Source organism: Helianthus annuus, chromosome 4 (assembly GCF_002127325.2).
Source record: "Helianthus annuus cultivar XRQ/B chromosome 4, HanXRQr2.0-SUNRISE, whole genome shotgun sequence".
Classification (NCBI taxonomy): Eukaryota; Viridiplantae; Streptophyta; class Magnoliopsida; order Asterales; family Asteraceae; genus Helianthus; species Helianthus annuus.
The window spans coordinates 73,536,210-73,560,455 of NC_035436.2; the positions used below are offsets into that span (position 1 = coordinate 73,536,210).

The 24,246-nt window shown below is 34.8% G+C and overlaps 2 protein-coding genes across 4 annotated transcripts; one reads left to right on the forward strand and one right to left on the reverse strand.

Annotated features, from left to right (window-relative positions):
- Positions 1-10,152: 10,152 nt before the first annotated feature.
- Positions 10,153-13,915, forward strand: LOC110936159 (protein FLC EXPRESSOR). The gene is made up of 4 exons (XM_022178506.2): positions 10,153-10,804; positions 11,387-11,559; positions 13,387-13,466; positions 13,543-13,915. Exons 1-4 carry the CDS (start codon positions 10,290-10,292, stop codon positions 13,678-13,680), a joined length of 906 nt encoding a protein of 301 aa, XP_022034198.1. The 5' UTR covers positions 10,153-10,289; the 3' UTR covers positions 13,681-13,915.
- A 1,940-nt stretch (positions 13,916-15,855) lies between these two features.
- On the reverse strand, positions 15,856-18,668 carry LOC110936158 (probable prefoldin subunit 2). Of its 3 annotated transcripts, none has more exons than XM_022178504.2 (3): positions 18,481-18,668; positions 17,334-17,439; positions 15,856-16,411 (listed from the first exon to the last, which is right to left on the reverse strand). In XM_022178504.2, exon 3 carries the CDS (start codon positions 16,405-16,407, stop codon positions 15,967-15,969), a length of 441 nt encoding a protein of 146 aa, XP_022034196.1. In that variant the 5' UTR covers positions 16,408-16,411; positions 17,334-17,439; positions 18,481-18,668; the 3' UTR covers positions 15,856-15,966. The 3 variants fall into 3 exon arrangements, with proteins under 3 accessions (XP_022034196.1, XP_022034195.1, XP_022034194.1); XM_022178503.2 differs by having other exon boundaries at positions 17,334-17,446; XM_022178502.2 differs by lacking the exon at positions 17,334-17,439 and having other exon boundaries at positions 18,481-18,666.
- Positions 18,669-24,246: the final 5,578 nt, after the last annotated feature.

A 24,246-nucleotide genomic window follows, 5' to 3' on the forward strand; every position in this document is an offset into this window, starting at 1 on the left:
ATTTTAGTTATTAAAACCAAAACAATCAACTCTTGAATTTTAAACACATTTTCCACATACTCCCTGAGTTCGATACCCTCTTACCACTATCTATAGTTGTTTTTGGGATTAAATTTGCGTGTACCACGACATCACGTCATCAATCAATTACATATTTCCTCATTTTTAATCAAGGGTATTTTGGGGATTTTTCAATTTAAATTTTTCAAATTGTGATTTTGATCCATTCTTTTTTATATTGAAAAAATAAAAGAAAAATATCTAATTAGTGCGACCCACCCCTACCCTCCCCTTCTTCATCATCAACACCATCCACCACCATCAACAACATCCACCACTGCCACTATTAATAAACTCTAATCGAAGATCTTAAACAATGGAGATCTTCATCATCTTCTTCTCAATCTCAACCACTTAATACTTCCAAGTTCACACTCACCAATTCTTCACTTCATCAATCAATCATTTCTCCACCTATTTCACACAATCTCCACATTCAAATATCCCTCGCAAATCCCCAATTTCATTCAAATCAATTCAATTTCGGTTAAATTCACACCAATTTTTGTAGATTCGAAATTCGTATCAGCCAAGTGGAAGGAGCCTTCATTTAAAAACAGCTGTGAAATCAATTCGAATGAAGGTGACGTCAGCAGTCCTGGTGATTCAAATTGTGTTAGATTTGAGTTGTTTATTCGAATGTTATGTAATTGTTTTGTGAAATACAGGTTCTGTTTGTAATAAAAATTGCGATAATTGCATATTTCCCCTTAAAAACTTCTTAATTGCATATTTACCCAACTTAAAATTAAAATTGCATATATCCCCTTCCTTAACTAATAAAATTGCAGATTTATCCATTTTGATTTGTTTTATTAAAAATACATTATATAATGATTATGTTACTCTTATTTTTACTAAAACTTTAACAAATTACGTATTTATTCATTTTTACTAGTTTTTATGGCCTTTTCATAATTTTTATTGTTTTTTTTTCACTAGTTAGTTTTTTTGTTTTCGTTTTTTTTTTTTCATTTTTACCAAGTAATTTGTTTTGTGTTTTTCTCTTTTTATCATTAAATGTATGTTAATGTATATATTTATAAATCAGCCCAAAATAAAAAAGACCTCTAGATCAATATCAATATATACACATATGCAAACACCCGAAAATGATTAGACCCAATTTTTAAAATAGGTGTTCTAAAATTACACCACTGCCCATTTTCATTAATATTTATACACCGATTTTGCAATATATCTTCTATTTAAGAAGGAAGTATTAAAAAATATCACCAAAACTGAAAGAAGAAAAATATAGCATGTCATTATATATATAAAAAAACTAACTAGCGAAACATAAAAAAATAAAAACAAAAAAAATTATGAAAAAGCCATAAAAACTAGATAAATATGTAATTTTTTAAAGTTTTAGTAAAATAAAGGTAAAATAGTCATTAGATAATTTATTTTTATAAAATAAATTAAAATGGGTAAATTTGTAAAATTATTTGTCAATGAAGGGGATATATACAATTTTAATTTTAAGTTGGATAAATATGCAATTAAGAAGTTTTTAAGGGGAAATATGGAATTGTTCGATAAAAATTTGACCAAGGGAGGCAAATCGATGAATATTGTTTGGCATAAATTGTTTTGGGCTTTCTATGCGTCGCCTTCATCGGCTTTCGTCGTATTCTTTTATGGTGACACAGTGTTTCAAAGTAATAGTACACACTTTATCTATCAACTTTAAGAACCACCAAACTATTCACCATACACAAATATATAGAGCCTGTGACAATAAAGTGTTGGAAATTTAGTGAAAATGAGTTTTCACTAAATATTTTGGACATCAATAATATTTATATATGTGTTGTATAAATAATTATTTATGGGTTTGTGTTCAAACTATGTCCAAATAGAGCTAAGATGAATGAGATATCGAAGCTTGAAGTTGTATGTTTGGAACAAACAAAGATGAGAAAAATAGATTGAGATTTGTCACCTTGTCCCACATAGGTGGAATGACAAAACTTAAAGTGGTATATAAGGAGGAGCACTCCTTGAAGGCAAACACTAGTGGGGACCAAAGGGTGCACCGCACCTGCACATATGCGCGCGTGATGTGGGCTATAAGCCCAATGTGGTGCGTTTTGAACTTCGCACGCCGCCTTTGTATTTTTGCCCATGAGCGCGTGGTCAGATACATGGCGGGTCCGCTTATAGCGCACCCTTGGGTGGCGTAGGTGGATGCCTTGGCATGGCGCATGGCGCACGAATATGGATGGCACATAACCAGGTGGCGTCCTGGTATGCGTAGTGGCATCCAATTAGCTCGTGGTGCAAAAAGGTGTGTCTCCGCGGAAGCGTAGTGTAGGCTCAACTAAGGCGCGCCTGCATGCGCACTAGACCGTTCAAACCAGTCTACTTACTAGAGAGTTAATGTTAGACGGTTTCCACTGGTGCCATAAGTTGAATGGCAGTTTTGTTTTTACTACCACTTAATATCCATTAATTTAGAGTTTAAACTCTTGTTATTACAAGATTAATTATCTTGTTAATTACAAGATTAATGACCTTGTTTATGACAAACATTAAGGGGTTGAATGAGTCTTGATGTATCTCTTTATAAAATGAATATTGTTTATTCATTTGAGGATAAGGAAAGATACTCAAGAGTAATCTCTACATCTTATGAGATTTTAGAGAAGAGCATTCTCTAAATTATTCACAACTTCATATTTCCATCAACAATTCTAAACACCCTGATACCCGGTGTGATCTCGGGCGTGAGTGCCATCTCCGGCAGTACACATACTGTTCCGGTTGTTGTACCCTGGGAGACAGACCGTCTGAGAGGAGGCGCGGAATCTGTTTTAAGGGAAGCGTGTCGAACACGTGCCTCAACCAAAAGCGTCAACCATATTTTGCTTGTCTTGCAGCGGAGTTTCGTACAAGAAGGTGCGGTTGCAGTTCTTCTAAAGACATCGACTTGGATCAAGATTGGTACAATTAAATTGTATATTACTTTTATTTACTTAGTTTATGTAACCGGTATTGTACTAGAATAGTTTCCCACAAATAACGATAGTCTCGTTATTATATATTTTGTAATATATTTTAATAAAAAGTGAACCTAGTTCCTACAATCTTAAAACAGACTTTCGTGAAGATTGTTGCTACAATCTTAAATCCCTTCTCTACGAGAATTTAGGTTCACGAAAGTTAAAATTTTAATTGAGATTTTGCTAAAATCTTATAAATATTTTGGGAAATATTTATTTAGTACAATGAGTCGGATTAATTTTGATGATTGGAGTACAATTTTTAATCCGAATACCGTGTTATAAAACCGTACAATTCGATTCAAGAAGATAATGGGTTTTGTTCATTTTTAGATAACACGAACTTTATACAAAAATTAATATGTATTTCGAATGGTTGGAATACTAATTTTTCTAATGAGCGAATTAGAAATTGGTAATTTTTGTAAGCCCATAAAATGTGTATGAACCATGGAAATTCTCTAAGGAGAATGTTAGATGTAATTTGGTAAAATAATAGTGGTTTCAAATGTCTTGAAACACATATATTTTCTAATGAGTGTATTAGAAAAATAATTATTTAAAAAAAAATTACAAATTTTAAAACATTTATGTATTCTTACACTTTGTTTTAAAACGGTTAGAAACTTTAATTGGTATATTAATTTTGGTTTCAAATGTCTTGAAATATATTGATTTTCTAATTAGCATATTAGAAAGTAATTATTTTATAAAATAAAAAGTTTTAATATTTTCTAACGAGCGTGTTAGAAATAAATGTTGATGTTGAAAGAATAACAAGATTAAAACTTTTTATCTCTAACGAGCGTGTTAGAATTTTATAGAATAATAAGTTTTAATATCATCTTTTATCTTTTATATCTAATGAGCGTGTTAGATACGATGATTGTGTAAAACTAACTTGTTAAAAGACGATTAGATTTTCTAACGAGCGTGCTAGAAAATATACGTTTAGATTTTCTAACGAGCGTGTTAGAAAATATTATTATTTCAAATAATTACCGACGGGCGTGTTGGAGACAGTTATTTTGAATAATAAACCTTGTAACGGTTTTGTCTAAACTATTTAATTTCTAATGAGTGAGTTAGAAACGGATTTTTTCCACATACGTTTAAACGATTTTTATTTGTTTATTTCTAATGAGCGTGTTAGAAATAGTTTATATTTTTTATAAACTTCGAAACAAATTTTGTAATCGATTACTTTTAACGATCGTGTTAGAAACGATTTAAAGAGTTTGATAGTTGTTTATTTTCTAACGAGCGTGTTAGAAACGATTTAACGACTTTGTCAATTATTTATTTCTAACAAGCGGGTTAGAAAACGTTTATTTTATATAAACCAAAACGGCTTATGACAATAAATAATCGTTTAATTTTCTAATGAGCGTATTAGAATTAGTTTATCTTATAACCAACTATTTTAACGATTTGCAATCGTTAATTTCTAACAAGCGGGTTAGAACCGGGTTAACTATGATAAACTATTTAAGATGATTTGTAATCGTTTTATATATTTTCTAACGAGCGTGTTAGAAAAGATTTGTGTTCATTTCTAACGAGCGTGTTAGAAAACGTCCATTTAAACCAAAAGTGAATAATTGTATTCGTTTTATTTCTAACGAGCGCGTTAGAACCGGTTTACTTTATAAAAACCGAATATTTTGAATGTTTGTTAAACATTTAAATTCTAATTAGCATATTAGAATTGGTTATCATACAAACCACTCATTTTAACGATTGGTAATCGTTATTATCTAACATCGGTTAGAAATGGTTTGAATATGATAAACGATTTATTAAAACGATGTGTATTCGTTTTATTTTCAAACGAGCGAGTTTGAAATTGTTTTATTTATTAAACTATTATAAGGTTTATTGTCTTGATTTGTAATCAAAACGTAAATATATAGTTTAATATTAAAACACTTGCAAAAATGAGAAATGTTTTGAACGAATAAAACATGTCTTTGCAAAGTATAAGTGATTCGATACTTCCACGAGAAGTATAACGTCTTCAACCATATAATAGTTTCGGATAGACTATTTGGGGAAAAACAACTCGATGTTGTTATAAATATAATAAGTTGCTCAATTACTTGCGAGTAGTTAATTGTAAACAACTTTATATTTTTTGGACAACTTGTGATTATTCAAGTTTAGAGTTTCAAGACGAAACAAGTTATACGTGTTCCATTGAGGGAGTACCTTAAAACATGACAGAACGATGTAATTGCGTTTATTTCGTTCTAAAGTGTGTTGAAAATAATAACACTTTGGAATTTGATGTTTAGATATCATTGGTGTATCCGTTATTTTGACTACTAATAATTTGTCAAAAGGATACACATTTTGGTACAAAGTGTAAAAATTAATTTACACGGACACAACAAGCGGGTTGTGATCATGACTTATGTAATAAGTCACAAATCAAACATCAAACATCAAACGTATAACAAGTTCGTGAGAAAAGTGGTGCATGGTTTGAGATGAAATGCACGAAAACAAGATATGTCATCTAAGTTGAGAGCATCAATATGGAAATGCACATGTAAGTTTTCAAAGAATATAACATATGAAAGAAATATATGTTATCATTGTAAATGATTTTAATAAATTTAGCAAATTTATTAACGGAAATTTACAATAGTGATGGACTTGTAGATGCTTCTACCACCATCAATGTTGCTTAAACTATGTGGAGGCTTCGTCCTCAATTTGGAAGAGTATCCCAATACATGGTATTAATGAAACAACAATGTAAATGTATATATCACTATAGGCATACGTGAATGCTTTGTTGTTGAGAGTCAATCTAATTGGCAATATCTCAAGACTCAAGTGATTTTATACAAAGATTTTTCATCAAAGTGACTTGGATTAAGACTTATGTTTAAGTCATTAGGAAGTCAAAGGTGAAGCCTTGGAGAAAAAAAGGCAAACGAGTTATGATCCTAATGGATGGAGTTAACTATGGTTTTGAGGCCTTCCTAAAAACCGATGGTTTTGGAATGGTGAAATAAATTTCATTATTGTGTCTAAACTAAGAAACGAATGTTCGAAAGAGATAGTGCGTTATCTCTTAAGGCTGTGAAGATTCAGAATGATGCATCTTCTGTTCACATGCTAGAGTATTGTGGTCTAAAGCATGCTAGACTAATACTTGTTAATTTATATGCTCGACGGAGATTAAATTAACTTTAAACATTCAAAATATGTGATGACACAAGAACGAATTTTGTGATAAACAAAACTATAAATATAACTTCATTAAAATGCAAGCAATGTGGGGGGAGGAACCATTTAAGAAACAAACCCTTTAGGGTATGAAGAAATGGTAGTTGAGAAGTTTTCTCAAACTCGAAATGAAAGGGAGAACCTTTCATCACCCCATTTGGATGTTATCCAATTACACTTAAATGTGGGGGTGACTTGCATTTGAATGTGGAAATAGTAGTTGAGAAGTTTTCTCAAACTCGAAATGAAAGGGAGAACCTTTCATCACCCCATTTGGATGCTATCCAGTTACACTTAAATGTGGGGGTGACTTGCATATATTGCAAATGCATGACCAAGTGGAGTACACAATGGTTATATGGAGTCAATCGAGTAGATTGGACTCAAATGCCAATTGGTTAGATTCAAAATCTAGTAAGATGTCAGTCATGACACACCAAAGGCATGGTGAAAACGTGTCCAGCCATGAATTGAGTTTCATGTCATTCTAAGACAAGGTACATAATTGGATCCAGGTTGAGATCACGAGTTATAAGTCTTATGAATTGACTAAAAGGCAAAAGTGACTAGTGAGTCAAGAACACGTTAGAACAACTGATCGCAATTTAAATTATCGTTGGTGACTTAGCGAAGTCAAAGATAATTTTGGATCCAACAACCAGTGGGTTGATAAGAGATCAGGTTGTGGAATGGGACTAAAGCCATGGAAAAAGGGACATGAGGGAAACCTAACCTAGTTGACTGGAGATCCCAAGATCTAGGTTCAATAGGCCAACTTAATCATGAACCGAAGGGTAGTCACTGTGGGGGCGTAGCTAATATATATGTTTATATATGAGCTAGTTTATATGTTTCATATATCCCCTTAAAACTATAAAAGGGTGTTTAAATACGTCCTAGTCCATTCCTATAATATTCAGTGACATTGTTGTGAGGTTAAGCATAATATGTGGTTTTATGATTTGTGTAAATCATATAGTAAACCATAATGCTTTTAATGATTTAAAGGGAAATCACCTATGTTGGAGAGAAGTGTGGTCGCTTCGAATGGAATTAGGGCATAATTCCTAGAGCTCCCGCAGAACCAGGAAAGTGTTCCATGACCATTATAGGACACGATAGTGAGGGGATGGCCCGGCTAGGGAAAGTATTGTGTGAATGTATATTGTCGTTTACACAAATGGGGGGTTGTTCAAGGACATCACGTCTACAAAACCCTAGTAGACTAAGTATGCTTCACAAAGGAAGGTTCAAAGGCAAAACCTACCTATCCTGCAATACTCGACTGTCGAGGTTTTATCGGGGAATTTTGGGTGTTTTCATCGATCTCCATTCATGTGGGGGATTGTTGGAAATTTAGTGAAAATGAGTTTTCACTAAATAATTATTTATGGGTTTGTGTTCAAACTATGTCCAAATAGAGCTAAGATGAATGAGATATCGAAGCTTGAAGTTGTATGTTTGGAACAAACAAAGATGAGAAAAATGGATTGAGATTTGTCACCTTGTCCCACATAGGTGGAATGACAAAACTTAAAGTGGTATATAAGGAGGAGCACTCCTTGAAGGCAAACACTAGTGGGGACCAAAGGGTGCACCGCACCTGCACATATGCGCGCGTGATGTGGGCTATAAGCCCAATGTGGTGCGTTTTGAACTTCGCACGCCGCCTTTGTATTTTTGCCCATGAGCGCGTGGTCAGATACATGGCGGGTCCGCTTATAGCGCACCCTTGGGTGGCGTAGGTGGATGCCTTGGCATGGCGCATGGCGCACGAATATGGATGGCACATAACCAGGTGGCGTCCTGGTATGCGTAGTGGCATCCAATTAGCTCGTGGTGCAAAAAGGTGTGTCTCCGCGGAAGCGTAGTGTAGGCTCAACTAAGGCGCGCCTGCATGCGCACTAGACCGTTCAAACCAGTCTACTTACTAGAGAGTTAATGTTAGACGGTTTCCACTGGTGCCATAAGTTGAATGGCAGTTTTGTTTTTACTACCACTTAATATCCATTAATTTAGAGTTTAAACTCTTGTTATTACAAGATTAATTATCTTGTTAATTACAAGATTAATGACCTTGTTTATGACAAACATTAAGGGGTTGAATGAGTCTTGATGTATCTCTTTATAAAATGAATATTGTTTATTCATTTAAGGATAAGGAAAGATACTCAAGAGTAATCTCTACATCTTATGAGATTTTAGAGAAGAGCATTCTCTAAATTATTCACAACTTCATATTTCCATCAACAATTCTAAACACCCTGATACCCGGTGTGATCTCGGGCGTGAGTGCCATCTCCGGCAGTACACATACTGTTCCGGTTGTTGTACCCTGGGAGACAGACCGTCTGAGAGGAGGCGCGGAATCTGTTTTAAGGGAAGCGTGTCGAACACGTGCCTCAACCAAAAGCGTCAACCATATTTTGCTTGTCTTGCAGCGGAGTTTCGTACAAGAAGGTGCGGTTGCAGTTCTTCTAAAGACATCGACTTGGATCAAGATTGGTACAATTAAATTGTATATTACTTTTATTTACTTAGTTTATATAACCGGTATTGTACTAGAATAGTTTCCCACAAATAACGATAGTCTCGTTATTATATATTTTGTAATATATTTTAATAAAAAGTGAACCTAGTTCCTACATAAAGATTTGTAAAAAACCGTGAATACATAGGACCACCCGTAGTGGGGCATTATTTTCAAAAAAACGCTATCTCTCCCATTACATAGGGCATTATTTTTGAAAAAAAAAAAATGGTTTGGCGCGTTTATAAAGACGCCTAAAATGGATTGTGGAAAGTTTGACTGGCCAATGAGAAACTAGTTTGTTTGTTTGTTTTTGTTTTTTTAATGATTGGAAGGGGCGTTATTCCCACTACGCCACTTTTGCAATAATGCCCCATGCTGACTGGACTGCCACGTGTCGTAAAATGCCCCATGGTGGGGGCATTATTTGCCTAAACCACTACACATGGTCTAACAAAGCCAAGAAACCAAACGTCTTAAAAAACGTTAAGCACGCAGAACCAGGCCGTTCATGAGCCTTTTTAAAAACTATTAATCATGTGACCATTGACTATGCACATAAATAAGCACTTCAATTTCATATTGATGGTGGTGGTAGCTGGTGTTTTGTTGGTGGTGGTGGTTGGTGTTTATGGTGGTGTTGGGTGGGAGATGTAAAGTGAGGTGAAGGTAAAGAGAGGGAGAGAGAGAACAGGTTTGATGAAGAAGGGGAAGGTAGGGGTGGGTCCCACTAATTAGATATTTTTCTTTTATTTTTTAATATAAAAATGGACCAAAATGACGATTTGAAATATTTAAATTGAAAATTCCTAAAATACCCCTAGTTAAAAATGAGGTTTTTGGACGGATTCAGGCAATGTGATCAAAATGACAACAAAACGGAAAAGTCAGGGACCCAGAGGAAAAAAAAAACTATTTGAACTAAAATGACAAATTTGAACAAATCTCAGGGACTAAAATTGCAATTTACTCATATACTTCCTAGGAATTCCCCTAACCTCCAAACTATCTCAAAACTTCATCCTTAATTAAGTCTAGAGTAAATTGCCAAAATCGTCAAGAGGTTTGGGTTTGTTTGACATTTTCATCCAAACGTCTAACTTTTTTGCTAAAATTGTCCCTAAGATTTGAGAGTTTTTGCTATTTTTATCCAAATATTTAACAGAAAATATAAAGAAATTACATCTTTGGATAAAAATAACAAAAAAACTCAAAAGTGAAAAGAGTATTGTAAAAAAAAAAAAATTTATTTTGGATAAAAATAACAAACACACAAACCTTAGGGAATTGTTAAAACCTTCTTTTAAACTATCCCAAAACTCCAAAAAGTATAAGCGTACATTACACTTTGAAACACATCAACAACCCCCTGACACCACCAACGCTGTAAACTTGCCGGAACCCCAACCGGAAAACAACAATTCAACTCCCACCCACGCAAAAAACCACCACCAATGGCCAGCAGAGACTACCACACACGCGACACATCAAAACCTAAACGCGACTCCGACTCCCACTCACGCCGCGCTCTCGAATCTCCACCGCGCCACCGTCTCTCCGACGATCGGGTCGCCGTCCACCACCGCGACGTCCAGACACTCCTCGTTGACAACCAGCGCCTGGCCGCGACACACGTGGCGCTGAAACAGGAGCTGGGCGTGGCGCTGCAGGACCTCCGGCACCTCTCGGGCGTAGCGGGAAAAGTGAAGGCGGAACGGGCGGCGGAGGTGAGGGAGGTGTTCGAGAAGGCGGTGAAGATGGAGGCGGAGGTTAGGGTTGTGGATGAATTGAGAGGTGAGTTGGTGAAGGTTGGTGGAGATGTGAAGAAGTTAGGGGTTGAGAATAAGGAGTTTGTTGAGAAGGTTAGGGAGACTAATGGTGAGATTATGAAGGAGAGAGCTAAACAGCAGGAGTTTGAGATGGTTAAAGGGGACATTGAAGGGATGAAGCAGGAGATTCAGAAAGGAAGGTATGTATGTTTATAATTCGTAATGGTTTGTTGATTGATATGTTAGTAATGAGGTTTTAGGTTGTTAGAAAGTTGCAGAACCTTAGGTGAGTTCCACATTGTTCATCATCATAATCGGTAAATCCCACCAACCGATAGCAAAGCAAAGCAAAGGTAGGGTCTGAGGAGAGGAGGGTAACCTCTACCCGTAGGAATAGAGAGGCTGCTGCTTCCAGTGAATTCCACATTGTTGAATTTGGTATTTAAACCAGCATTTTTTCACAACTGCCATTGTGGTGTATAGCAATCAATTTAAGCTCTGTTATGTGTTTTAGAACCTCTTATGTACAACTAACTAATGTATCTATAGATAGGACCAAAATCCAATCTTTATAAAAATATCCTTAAGAATCTGCAACAACTTTCTAATCTTTTATTAATTTAGAACAAAAATATTATAAAAACGTTTGTGCGTCATTGGGATGTGAATGTGTGATGTTGACCTGCCCTAAATTTTACTTTGACCCTTTACACGATCCAATTAAGTTCGTGTTCATTGTTGACTTGAAAGTCAACCCATTTCACTTGCCTGATTGAATACAGGGCGGCTATTGAGTATGAAAAAAAGGTTTACGAATCTAACTTGGAACAAAGTGAAGCAATGGAGAAAAGTAGGGTTTCTATGGCCCATGAAATCGAGAAGCTACAAGCGGATCTTGCTAACGCTCATAAGAAAGCAATGGCAGCCGCTGCTGCAGCTGCAACAAATACTCCAGGTATTTTACTACCTTTTTGCCTATTACTTTTCGTTACAACATATCCACAAGATTCCCCTAAATTGTAGGGGTGTTCAACGCCGGTTTTGATGAAAGCTCTGGGTCGAATCCGCTAACTATGTTTTTGAAAAACGGCAAGCTAAATCGGCAGGGTTGGTCGGACCGGCCAAACCAATTCATTTAGCGAGGGTTCCACCTAACCACTATACCACCCTTACCTTTGCATCAAGACTTAACGGCGTCAAAACATACAGTAACTGGAATTTATACCGTCGAATGAAAACGGATTATATCGGACCTGACTCGTTTTCAAACAAAGTATACATCAAAACGTAGACCAACCAAAACCGTACATAAAAATAAGCATGAAAACCTTTTATATTTGACCGGATTCGTTTCCTAAAAAAATTACATCGAAACGTTAATTAATACCGTTTACGTTGAAATGCGAAGCACGTGGGAAAATAATGTTTTTTCATTTAAGTCAAAATGTAGATCAACTAAAAACGTACATAAAAATAAGGGTGGAAACATAATATATTTATGTCAGAATCGTGAATTTGTACCGACACATACATAAAAATAAGTACGTGAGAAAATAGTTTTTTCTTTTAAGTTAAAGAATGAGAATACGGGGGGTAAACTTGAAATGTTAGAAACTCATGGAGGTAAAAATGGAATTTTATAAGACTTTTAGAAGATGTAGGGATGTAAATGTCTTTCATTTTAAAGTGTAGGGACATCTTTTGTCGGTGTCAAAGTCCAACGACATTGTCTTTTAACAATATATAGAATGAGAACGGTCGGTTTGGTTTACCGTTTACATTGCCGGTTCCAAGTTCCAAATTCCAAATCATGAACCGAATTGTATAAATCTCAAACCAGCCGATTTGCTTTGGTTTGAGCGATTCAGTCGGTTTCAATGGTTTGTGAACACCCTTGCTAACTTGTCATTACTCTTGAGGGTGTTTAAATATAGCCTAGACAAAGTACTTCTATTAATTCATATCCAAACCAACAGTCACACTATTATTATATCCATAGTTATTAAAGGCGCTAAGCGCACTCAAGGCGCATAGGCCTCGCCTGGGGCCTAGGCGCAAAGCGCAAAAAAAAAAACGAGGGCTTGAGAAGAATTAAGCGCATAATAAAAAAAAAGTTAAAAATATATTATCTATTAGAAAAAGAGTACTATTCTTCAAATAAAATAAACAAATTCTATTATATAAAACTATGGATTAGGATCAAATACAAAGGATCCTTATTGTAAGAAGTGTAAGAAGGATTTATAAAGTGAAAAATGTCCAATAACCTAAAAAAACCCACTACAAAAAAAAAAAAAAAAAAAAAAATTAAACATCCACCACCACCAAAAACCTAAACCCCCACCCCATCGCCCACCCCAAAAAAAAAGTTTTTTTTTTTTTTTACCGGGGGGTGGGGGTTTAGGTTCTTGGGTGGTGGTGGGGGTGTGGTGGCGGGGTGGGGTGGGGGTGGGTGTTTAGGTTTTGGGTGGTGATGTAGTGGGTTTAGTTTAGGTTATTGGACACTTGTCACTCTATAATCCTTCTTATACTTGTTACAATTAGAAGTCTTTGTAGAATAACTTAACCCATAAAACTATATATCTATTTAGAACCAAAAGTTCTAAAAACATTAGTGTAGAAAAGTAGTTTTCCTTAGATAAAAGTAGAAATCTAGCTAGAATCTTGTCGGAATTTAGAGAATTTGGCCGGAATCTCGCCGGAATGTGCACCAAAGCGCAATTTCCTTGACTATGATTATATCTTGTTAAAATTTGAATAAAATGTTTTGAACCATTAACAGGATATGCTGCAGGATATGGGAACCATGATGTGGGTTATGGTGCGAATGCAGCATATTCGGGCCCTTATGTTGCCCATCAGGTATGTGTTGACCCGTAACACTTTGTCTGAAATATTGAATGTTTATATATAGTTGATTTACCATTCTTCCATTCAGGTACCAGGTGGAGTTAACCCGCAATATGTGTCTCAGGGTCCATATGATATGCAACATCATATGGTTAATCCTCATTACGTTCCTGGGCCTGTGCCACATGGTCCGTATGACATGCAACATCCTAACGCACAAGGATGATGGTTGTTTTACACACTCGAAATATGTGGTTATGTTTTATTCATTTTCAGCTCTAGGCTTCGAAATAAGTTATGTGTATGTTACATATAATTTTTTTTTTTTCATTTGCTTTGTTTTACATGATGTAATTTTTTTTTCATTTGCTTCGTTCTACCGGGTTACATTGCATGTGTGTGGCTTCTATGTCGTGTGAATCTTTCAACGGTCATATAATAGATGGTCCAGGTCGAGTAAAGAGTCGGTTCATATAAGCTAAATGATCAAATTAACTTGACCCACCTTGTAACTAACTCCCTAAAACTCGAATGTGATTCATTTTAAGCTAGTTGGTTCATATAACATTCATGATGAGTTTGAATTGAAGGTATGGATGTTCATAAACCGTTAAAATCGCTTAAAAGTTAAAACTAGACAAATCAATGGCCGCTTGAAACGGACCTGGAAATCGAATTGGCTCTTTACTTTAGCCCATGTTATCTTGTTATTTTTGATATATAATGCATACAAATTTTAGAATTAATTAAATTACCAAAATACCATCTTACTATTCACAAGCTTTGTTTTTTTAATATATATATGATAATAATGCATGGTCATTGTGTAGGGGTGCAAACGAGCCAAGCCTTATCGAGTCTGAGCCGAGCTTAAGCCTCAAAATGAAGCTCGTTTGTTTATCAAGCCCGAGCTCGAGCCTCACATGTGAAGCTCGTTAGGCTCATCGAGCCTTAGTGTAAACGAGCCGAGTCAAGTTGAGCTTATTTAAACTTGTTTACAAGCCGACCTCAAACCTAAAAATAAGCTTATTTCGTAAACGAGCCCGAGCCCGAGCTTTACTTATTGAGCTCGCAAGCCTAAAAAGTTTTATATTATTTTTATTTAATATACTAATTAATAGATAACTAGAATTGAGACCCGCCGCAATGCGGCGGGGATTCTTTAGTTATAACTAAGTCGACCTAGGACACGCACGTTATGTTAAACTTGTCAAACGGGAAAAAATAGACGATGTAAAAACGTTCACCCAAACACGCACATTGCGTCGTGTTAACTCGCAAAATTTAGAACGAAACGTAAAAACGTTAAACCAAAGACGCATGTTGCGATGTGTTAAGTCACAAAATTTAGAACCAAGCATAAAGCGGGAAATTTGCGGAAAATGAAAACTATACAGGATCAAAGTTGAAAGTAAAAAAAGTTGTGAGTATAGATTGCAAAAGATAAAAAGTTTTGTGTTAAAAGTAAAAAAAAAACAAATAGTTTTGGGTTAAAAGTAATTTATGAAATACTTTTGATGAAAAGTAAAAAAAAAAATCAATTATTTTTTGGAAAACCCCTAAAGCCAAGGTTACGACAACCATATGCATAACCATTTTTTCTTTGGAAAACCCCCAAAGTACACCTCGCGTTGCGGCGGGGCATAAAACGGTGTCAAATAGTACTAATGTCACACAACCGTGATCGACCACCAACACTGACTCGACCTAGGATCTGCGTGTTGCGACAAACCTGTCAAACATGAAAAAATAGAGGTAAAAACGTTGAACCACACATGCACGTTGCGCCGTGTTAACTTGCAAAATTTGAAACAAAACATAAAAAAATTGAACCACACTCGTACGTTGCGTCGTATTAATTCGAAAAATTTAGAACTATACGTAACGAAACGTAAAAACGTTAAACCAAAGACGAAAAGTATAATTGACAAAAGTTGTGAAGTTAAATTGCAAATAATGAAAAGTTTTGAGTTAAAGTTAAAAAAACAAATTTTGTAGGGTTAAAATTGCAAAAGGTAAAACCTTTGGGTTAAAACAAAAAAAAAAAAAATCAAGTTTTTTTTTGAAAAATCCCTAAAGCACAAGTTACAAGTATTTATGCAGGAAAAAATTGCTTTTTAATATATGGAATAATAAACGAGCCGAGCCCGAGCTTGATAAAATACAAACGAGCCGAGCTCGAGCCCGAGCTCTCATAAGTTAATTGAGCTCGAGCTCGAGCCTGGCCGAGCTCGTTTGCACCCCTAGTGATTAGGGGTGTTCATTATTTGAATCAGACTCGAATAAGCTGAAATGAGACTGAATTTGAATTTCATTCAAATCATGTACTCCGAATTGGTTCTGATTTTGAAACAATATTAGCATTAGTTATTAGTTTTGTCTAATCTGAAATCCAAATCAATAAAATAAAAAGAAATATCTTAAACCCCAACTAGTAATCATCTTGTACACCATTTATGAAAAAAAGCATGCATGATAATTCGAACAAAATCACATTAACAACCAAAATAAGTTAGGCGTTTGCAGGACCCACAAGAACCCCTTGCGTGGACCCCTCTTTCTTGCTATTATCATCCATGGATTCCCCATCATTTTTTCTGATCCGAATCTTGTACTTTGACTCAAAATCAGTCAACTCTTTCTTCTTCCTCTCCAAAGCTTCGTTAAGACGAGCAATCACAACTTCGATTCCTTCCTTGTTTTGTTGAACAGCTGGCAAAACTTCTTTGATAGTTCTTTCGACCAGCACACCACCAATCATTCTGTAGCAACGGCGTGCAGGATCAAGCGGCTGTATGGCGTTAATGACCAATGAGTGCTCACTTGCTTCCATTTCAAGTTCCGTGATTTTTGAGTAAATATTATTCATTTCGGTTCTTATGCTGCCGTATTTGGCTGCAACTTCTTGCTCGTTGATTGGTTCCCTGTTCTCACTTCCAGAGATACCAGCCATGATGCTGAAATCAGGAAAATAAAATAGATGTTAGATCTCATTCTATGTTGTTCTAATCAAACGGCCATTTTAAAGACACGTCAACTGGGGTAGGTGTTGGACATTGGGTCGGAATGACCTGCTGATTTTTCTCTTTTCGGTTTTTATTTCATAATAACCAACGTATTACAGCATCTAGAGTTTGCAAATTAGCGGAGTATCCAATACAAAACTACAAACAATGTGAGAACCAATCTGGAACAATCATTTATTGTGTATTTATCTAAAATTCTAGCATGACTAATAGAATACATCATGGTTATGTGAACATACTTGAATCGCTATTTGCATACGTGAAGATAAATTTTAGTGTATTCATATATTATAGGCATGAGACATCTATACACATGTAGATTCACTATAGTTATCTGATCCATGTGTGTACAAAACTTGTTACGAGGAACTACGGAAGAGAGGAGAGAAAGTGGGGAAACCAACTAATTAGACAAAAAATTCATTTAATCTTATAAATTTTTCATTCAGTTTTTAACAATAGATGTATGCTAACATAAAACGGGTCAAATGGTTAGATTGTATACTTTTGTTATGACAGAAAAAAAAGTGTTAGCTGGTCAGCCCAAATCAATCTGGCTTGCATAGGCATATAGCCTGCCTGATCAGAGACTACAGGCACATGTTTTGCCGTCACTTGATGTAATGCTTGCCACTAAGCTATGTATTTCACAACATGAATGTACCAAATTCCAATGTTAGAATAACCATGTGACAATTACTGGAAACACTTTCAGATTCAACACTTAAATGTCAATAAATCGAAGGAATGTTCTACTAGTATGCTATTGTTTAATCTTTTCTTGCTCTAGCAAGTAGCAACATGAACAACCTTACACGCATAAACTATAAATACATGTTGGGTAGGTTTTCACCTTCAAAAATGAATACGTCTCGTTTTGGATAAACTGCTAACTGAATCAAACTTTAAAAAGCTACAACCTCCGTTCCAACAAATACGCTGACACTGATAGCAGAAACCTGGCCTCTAAGACTAAGGGTCAGATCACTCTTGATCACAGATAACTTGAAAATAAAGTTATATACCCATATGCATTGGAACACACAGATTCATTTTATACGATGTATGTATATATATATGTAAACAGACTGGAAGCAATATATGTATCAGACAAAATTTGAAATCTGATAACCACATCCCATCCAAAATATGAGAAACTTCCACATCTTCCTTTGGTGAAAATTATCAGGATATAAGAATCAAAAATCAAAATGCATTCGAAATCTTAGAACCAAAATATCCAGCATTTAGATGAACTCTAAAACACATACATAACAATATAGTCAACTAGTAATAAAAAAAAAATGACACATTCCTTCAACTACTTACAAAGATAAGAAACCGTTCACATGTCAAGTAGCATGCGACCAAAGATGATAGTCTTTTTTGTGTAAAAAGATTGATATCAAGTGCATTGAATTGTGAGGATACAAAATGACATCCCAAGTTCCCAACCATTATGTTACTACTACAACAACAACCAAAACAAAAATATAAAAATAGGAAGCTACCAACACAAAAGAAGTGGTGAGAGAGTAACACAGCAAACATCATACAAGAGCATCTAGGCATAAATACACGAAGACAATCACTTACAAAGCCCCCTAAAGTGTAGAAAAATCTAAGCCCCTGACACTACTAAGGCACTACTGTACCCTTCCCTAGAAATCGCTAACGAGCTCCTATCCTGGATCAAGAGGTGCAACTTAATCCGCTCATCCCAACCACTATATTAACATTTGCAAACAACTTGATAACATAACACCAACATTAACCCATATAACTTAGCTTAAAGCTACTAACTTTAATCTTGCAAAATCCACAAGTAGAGTTGATCTTGAAACAAACAAACAACCAAGATAGAATTGCCCTTATTAAATTTGAAACATAAACAACAACTTAATTAGTTAAATCCCAAAAGAGCCAGATTGGTTTAGGCATTTTATCGAACAGTTGGGCAGCATACCATGGCATCAAATGCTAATTATTGAAAAACTTACTGCGACTTGATGGGATGCCTTGATCGACGTGAAGAATATTATTTCCGGTAATCGATGTCGGACGAAGGAACCCTAAAATGTTGAGTGCTTTTCTTATGTGCTCCTAGTTTTGCATTTGGTAAAATTATGTAACTGTTAGGGTTTTGGGGGGTTATTCTCTACATCAATAGTTAGAAAGAAAGTAGGAAGAATCGAACTTGAGGCGGTGTAACTAAAAGATAAATATAAAAAAGTGTTATGACAAATTGGAAATAAATAATCTCACCAAACTTAATTTGGCCGATAATAATCTCAAGTAAGTTATTGGCCGATAATAATCCGAACTGATCATTTTTTTTGTAAAATAGTCCGCCGTTAAAATAACTTAACGGAGTTAAGTTTTTCCAAATTACAAACCGATGTTTTATTACAGTTTAACCCAACAGTGGTTTCAACCACTGTTTTCTCCACAAAGCGATACCTGCCCATGAATCGTTTTAATTACTTGTGTTTGGCTCTATTTGTACCATTAATCAGGTTTTCTTGAGGGTGGTGCTCAAGTTAGGACATGTGCAGCTCTTTAATATCTGAGTTGTTAATTATGCACGCATCAAGATTAGATTTGTATTTAATGGTTTTCCGAAATCTTCATGTACAGATTGTTTATTCAGCTTTCTATATATGTAAATGTTACATCTACAATGGAACTTTAAAAGCTTGAAATAGTAAGTTCTTTTGGTGTAAACATGTTTATCTCTTATGCGATTCCGATGACGGGTTGAGACATGTATTAAATGGTTATTATATGTGTAACTGCAAAGCCAAAATACTCTTTTCTGCAATAGGCTTTAACAAGAAGTTAACTGGAATTGTTAATGTTTCATGAGCTATTGCCAGCTTGGCTTTAAAGGCGAAGAAAGGTAGCCAGCAGCCTTAAAAACAATTTTTTTATTTACATTTTTTAAATTGTTCTTAATTTTTGTAATTAGGGTTAACGAAGCTTTTAGCGAATAATGCACCGAAGGCTATGAAAGAGCAAAAATTTGAAAGTTATTTTGGTCGGAGAATTGCTATTGATGCTGGCATGAGCATCTACCAGTTTCTGGTACCTTCATTTGTGTTCATTTTTTTTCATTTGAACATGTATGTCTGTGTATGTTGTATTAGATAAGTTTGTGATGTTTAGATTGTTGTGGGATGAAGTGGGACTGAATGTTGACCAATGAGGCTGATGAAGTGACCAGGTAGCCGCCACATTGTTTTTCGCTTTTTCATTATCGTTTTAGGCTGCACATACCTTGAAAGTGTTTGAGAGTTCATTGAAGAATGTATGTAGTTGTAATTGTACCTGTAAAATGACGAGTACATTATTGTTTTTTACATTCTGTACAATGGTTTTTGGTTTCTAAAAGTAAAGAACATGTTCTGTTATGCATGCTTTTGGTTAGTCCTAGAAAATGCTATGCTTTTTTATGTTTGGTTTTGTCATTGCAGAAAAAAGGGGCAATTTGGGAGTTGTTGATCATTAGCAGAAAACTTTCATTTTATTTTAATATGTGGCAGTTGGGGAGTTAAACGTTGCATTTGTTTGGGACAGAGAGTAGTAATTAGTTTAAATTCGTATGTATGTTTAGGAGTTAAGTATTGAGATTTTATGTTTCTATTTGCGACTTGAGTTGCATTTATTGTTGGGAAAACGTGGCTTATGTTGGGCTTCCTTCATTGTCATGTTATATATTATTACGATGAATCTTAATTTTTGTAAAATAACACATTGGGTATGAACTTTACAATATATGGTACATGTGGCAGTCATTTGCAAGGTATGCATGGTTTTTTAAAAACCACCCGTGTTGTACACGAGTCTTACCACTAGTACATATAATAAAGTAAATCAGATATGGGACACATGGCGCTGTATGGAGTGATCTCATTTATATTTTCCCGCCTAAATAAAATAGATATAGATAATATTTGTTAATAAGATTTAAAAAATTATTTTAATCCATAAATTTTATCTTTTTATCCTTTACCCTAAATAAATCAATAAATATAATATCTATCTATCTATCTATCTATCTATCTATCTATCTATACTTTCTATAAAAAGAGAAATCCCAATAACATAAGAAAAGCTGATGTGTCAGTTAGAGAGGCTGTCCAACAATGCTTTTCTTATGTCATTACTGCATCATAAACCGGAATATATAAATCACTTTAAAATACAATTAATTTCAAACCACTGCCATGTATTCAAATGTTAAAGGTCTGGCCCACATTCAAAAAACAACTGCCCATCTACAAGAAAAGCATAACTTAGCAGATGGTTCATTTGGCAAACGTATACCTTAGCAGATGTTTTGAAATTGTCGGTAATTTCAAATTCAAAATGCATGGGGATATGTAATTTGCAATTAATGCATGTCACTCGCTCAATTCTGTCAATCATCTTCTTGTATAAAGTGATTTATATTCTCATTTCACGCTTCATATTTACACTCTCATGTTCTCTGCTTTTGTATTTTCAAACCACATTTCTAATGCATCTCTCCCTCAAATCCCTTCTTCTCAATACTCGACATTTGTTCATAAAGGATAAGAGAAAACGGAAGCTCTTCTGACCCACTTTCAGAACAAATTTTGGGGATATGTGGTTTGCCTTGATGATGGTAATGTGATATATATGATTATGTTTGTTTTGGTTTTTTATTTTTACTAAAGATTTTTTATCTGAGTTATGACTAAATGATGATTGTGAATGATCTGAGCAGATGATGATGATGATTGTTTTATGGTTGTTTCCAGCATCATTGTTCCAACATCGTTTAAAGTATGTTTTTTTTTGCTACTCTAATTTTGAATTTTTAATTTTGAGGTGATCTACTCTAATTCTCGCTTTATATTTCAGTCTAATCACAGTTGTTTGAAATTCATACAATCATCTGCGAGTTATTTTAGGTTTGTATTAAACGAAGCATAAAGTTAAATTAAACACAAAGAAAGATTATTAAATGTACAGTTAAAATAATTTTTGCTTATGACTAAATGATGATTATAGTTGACTTGGGCAGATGATGATGATGTAGAACCCACAGTAGTTCCTACTAAACGCAAGAAAGGATCTGCTACTGATGTAAGATAAGATTTTATTTTACTAGAGATTTGTTCTTTCCTGTCCTTTCTTTATTAAAAGAAGCATAAAGTTAAATTAAACACAAGAAAGATTATTAAATGTACATTTAAAATAATTTTTGCTTATGACTAAATGATGATTATAATTGACTTGGGCAGATGATGATGATTAGAACCCATAGTAGTTCCTACTAAACGCAAGAAAGGAGTTGCTACTGCTGTAAGATAATGGTGATTGTCGAAGATATACATTGAGAAGTTCGGTACTCGATGGAGTTGAAGCTAAAAGCACTAAATTTTTGCTGTTAGATTCCTAAATTCCTTGGTGTTGTTAAATTATAAAGTTTCGTTGTTCAGTACTCGATGTAATTGTTGATCTTTTAATCCTCATAATTATTATGTAATTTTTAATATCATCTAATTATTGCAGATCGGTACTTTTGATATAGAAGTGAAATTGTCTCTGAGTTTAATTAGATTATGTTGATGTTGAATCAATTTCTGTTAGTGTATAGATCTGTCAAACATGCCAAACTTGTGCCTCCTCGGAGAATATATTCTTAGTAGAGTGATTAATTGGATATAAGAAGCCGTTTGTGAAAATAATCGGAAGATTATAAAACTACAGGGGGTTAAACGTGTCAACATGTTAATTCTTACCTCTGAGTGACCTTTTAACGAACCCGAGGCTTCGAAATATTCAAATATACTCTCAAGAATAAGTGGTATAAATTTCACGTGGTTTCGAGATCTTTAAACAAGTTTTCAAGACTTTGGGTGAAAGTGTCAATTTGATGAAACTTGTGTTTACAGTGATATTTAACGAAACCGAGCCTAATGAAGTTTGATTATACATCCTTGAGCCTCTACAAAATAACTTCAAGGGCCTTATATGTCAAAAATAAGGTTGTATAAGGTTTTAATTGGCCAGGGACTGATTCTGCCATGTTTGAAACAACTTTAACATGAACAGCAGGTTTACGCGGGGCGCGTAAGCCCCCTTCAGATCCTACGCGGGCCGCGTAGAACTGCCCAGCGCAGAAAACACCAGCCAGGTACAGGTTTTCAGCTCCAAACCGACTTTAACCTATTCTAATCGATACCAGGGGCTGTTGGACGGATTTATTTTACCACTAGGACACCTGGGGCAGTGGCGGGCCCAACATTTTTTTTACTGGGGTCCCATTTTTGGTGTTAAGATTTTTTTACAACTAAACATTAGAATTTTCGGGTTGGTTGTCGTTCAGGTCGGGGCGGGGCGAGAAACATAATAAAATACAATGATCATATAAAACTATATGATCATTACTTGTTAGAAAACAAACAGTAAACAAAAGATGGCATTGACATGAAAAAAAAAACATTACAAATATTTAAAGTTATTCCTACGAAAATCAAACGGATATAACTCAGCCAACCATAAATCTTTTAAACATAGGCACACGAAATTATCATCCAGGCTCAAGTTACTACACATAAGTAATTCGGTTGTTACCTCACTAAAACTTTCACCAAACTCTTGTATTTGCATTTTTTATAGTGGACGATGCAATAATATTACTATGCTAATTACATTATTTACATTAATAAGGATTAAATAATATTGGTATGTTATTCCCAAGAATGATCAGCCATGATGGCAGCAATTAATCCTCCTAGAATTATTCAAAAATGCCAAACTATGTCAAGTGAATTGCTAAAAAACAAACAAAAGACGCTACTTAAAAGGATCGAACCTAAGACCTATTTGTTTGGAGAGAAGGAATTTACCACCACACCAACCTTCCTTTTAATGTTATGTGGTCCAATGAATTATTTTTATGGGGTCCTTATAAAAATTAACATACCGATTCTACTAATTTTTTAAAAAACATTGGGGTCCGTGGACCCCAACCCATCTTATGTGGGTCCACCCCTGACCTGGGGTGATCCTAGGAACATCCAAAACAACTGCAATCATCTAGGGACTTGGCAATCTTCTATATAAGACACTCTAGTTCATTGTTCTTATGCACACATTTGCAACAACTTTCAAAAACACACACTTCTGGAGCTTGCAAGCATTAGGAGAAGATTGTCAAGTGTAGAAAAGATAACAAGGACCATAAGTAAGAGTTTTAATCCCTACTTAGTCCTTTTAATTAGCTTAAAAACCGAAAAGTCAAACATATCGTAATTAAGCTTTGACTTTCGGTTTAATCATAAATGGTCCAGCCACTGACTGAAACGAAAGTGGTTATGGAACCATATTAAGGTAGGTGATTAACCCTTAAAAGGGCACCTCCTAATTATTTCGTTTGACTAGTTAATTGTCGGGTCAAACTAATTAGTCAAAAAGTCAAACTGGACAGAAAGTTTAAAAATGATTTAAACTAATAAAACAGAGGTTCTAAATTATATTTTAACATTCTAATAACTTGGTAATTAGTATTATAACATGTTTAATCAGTTCTAACCCGACAATTATCAGTCTAAGGTCAGTTTATAACCTAAAGTCGCAAAAGCTTGACTTTTGCTTTGACTTTTAGTTCTGACCCGTTTAAGTTTAATTCTCCCATGTTTTAAGCTTCCATTAGGACCACATTATTCAGTAGTATAACCCTCTGGAGCTATATTGCTTGGTCCTTAGTAGTTTGAATTATATGCCCTTGTTTG

Bases quoted from the DNA above. Each gene is read 5' to 3' on its own strand.
- LOC110936159 (XM_022178506.2), top strand. From the start codon at position 10,290: ATGGCCAGCAGAGACTACCACACACGCGACACATCAAAACCTAAACGC. The intron at 10,805-11,386 runs GTATGTATGTTT...GATTGAATACAG, and splicing joins CAGGAGATTCAGAAAGGAAG to GGCGGCTATTGAGTATGAAA. The intron at 13,467-13,542 runs GTATGTGTTGAC...TCTTCCATTCAG, and splicing joins GCCCTTATGTTGCCCATCAG to GTACCAGGTGGAGTTAACCC.
- LOC110936158 (XM_022178504.2), bottom strand. From the start codon at position 16,407: ATGGCTGGTATCTCTGGAAGTGAGAACAGGGAACCAATCAACGAGCAA.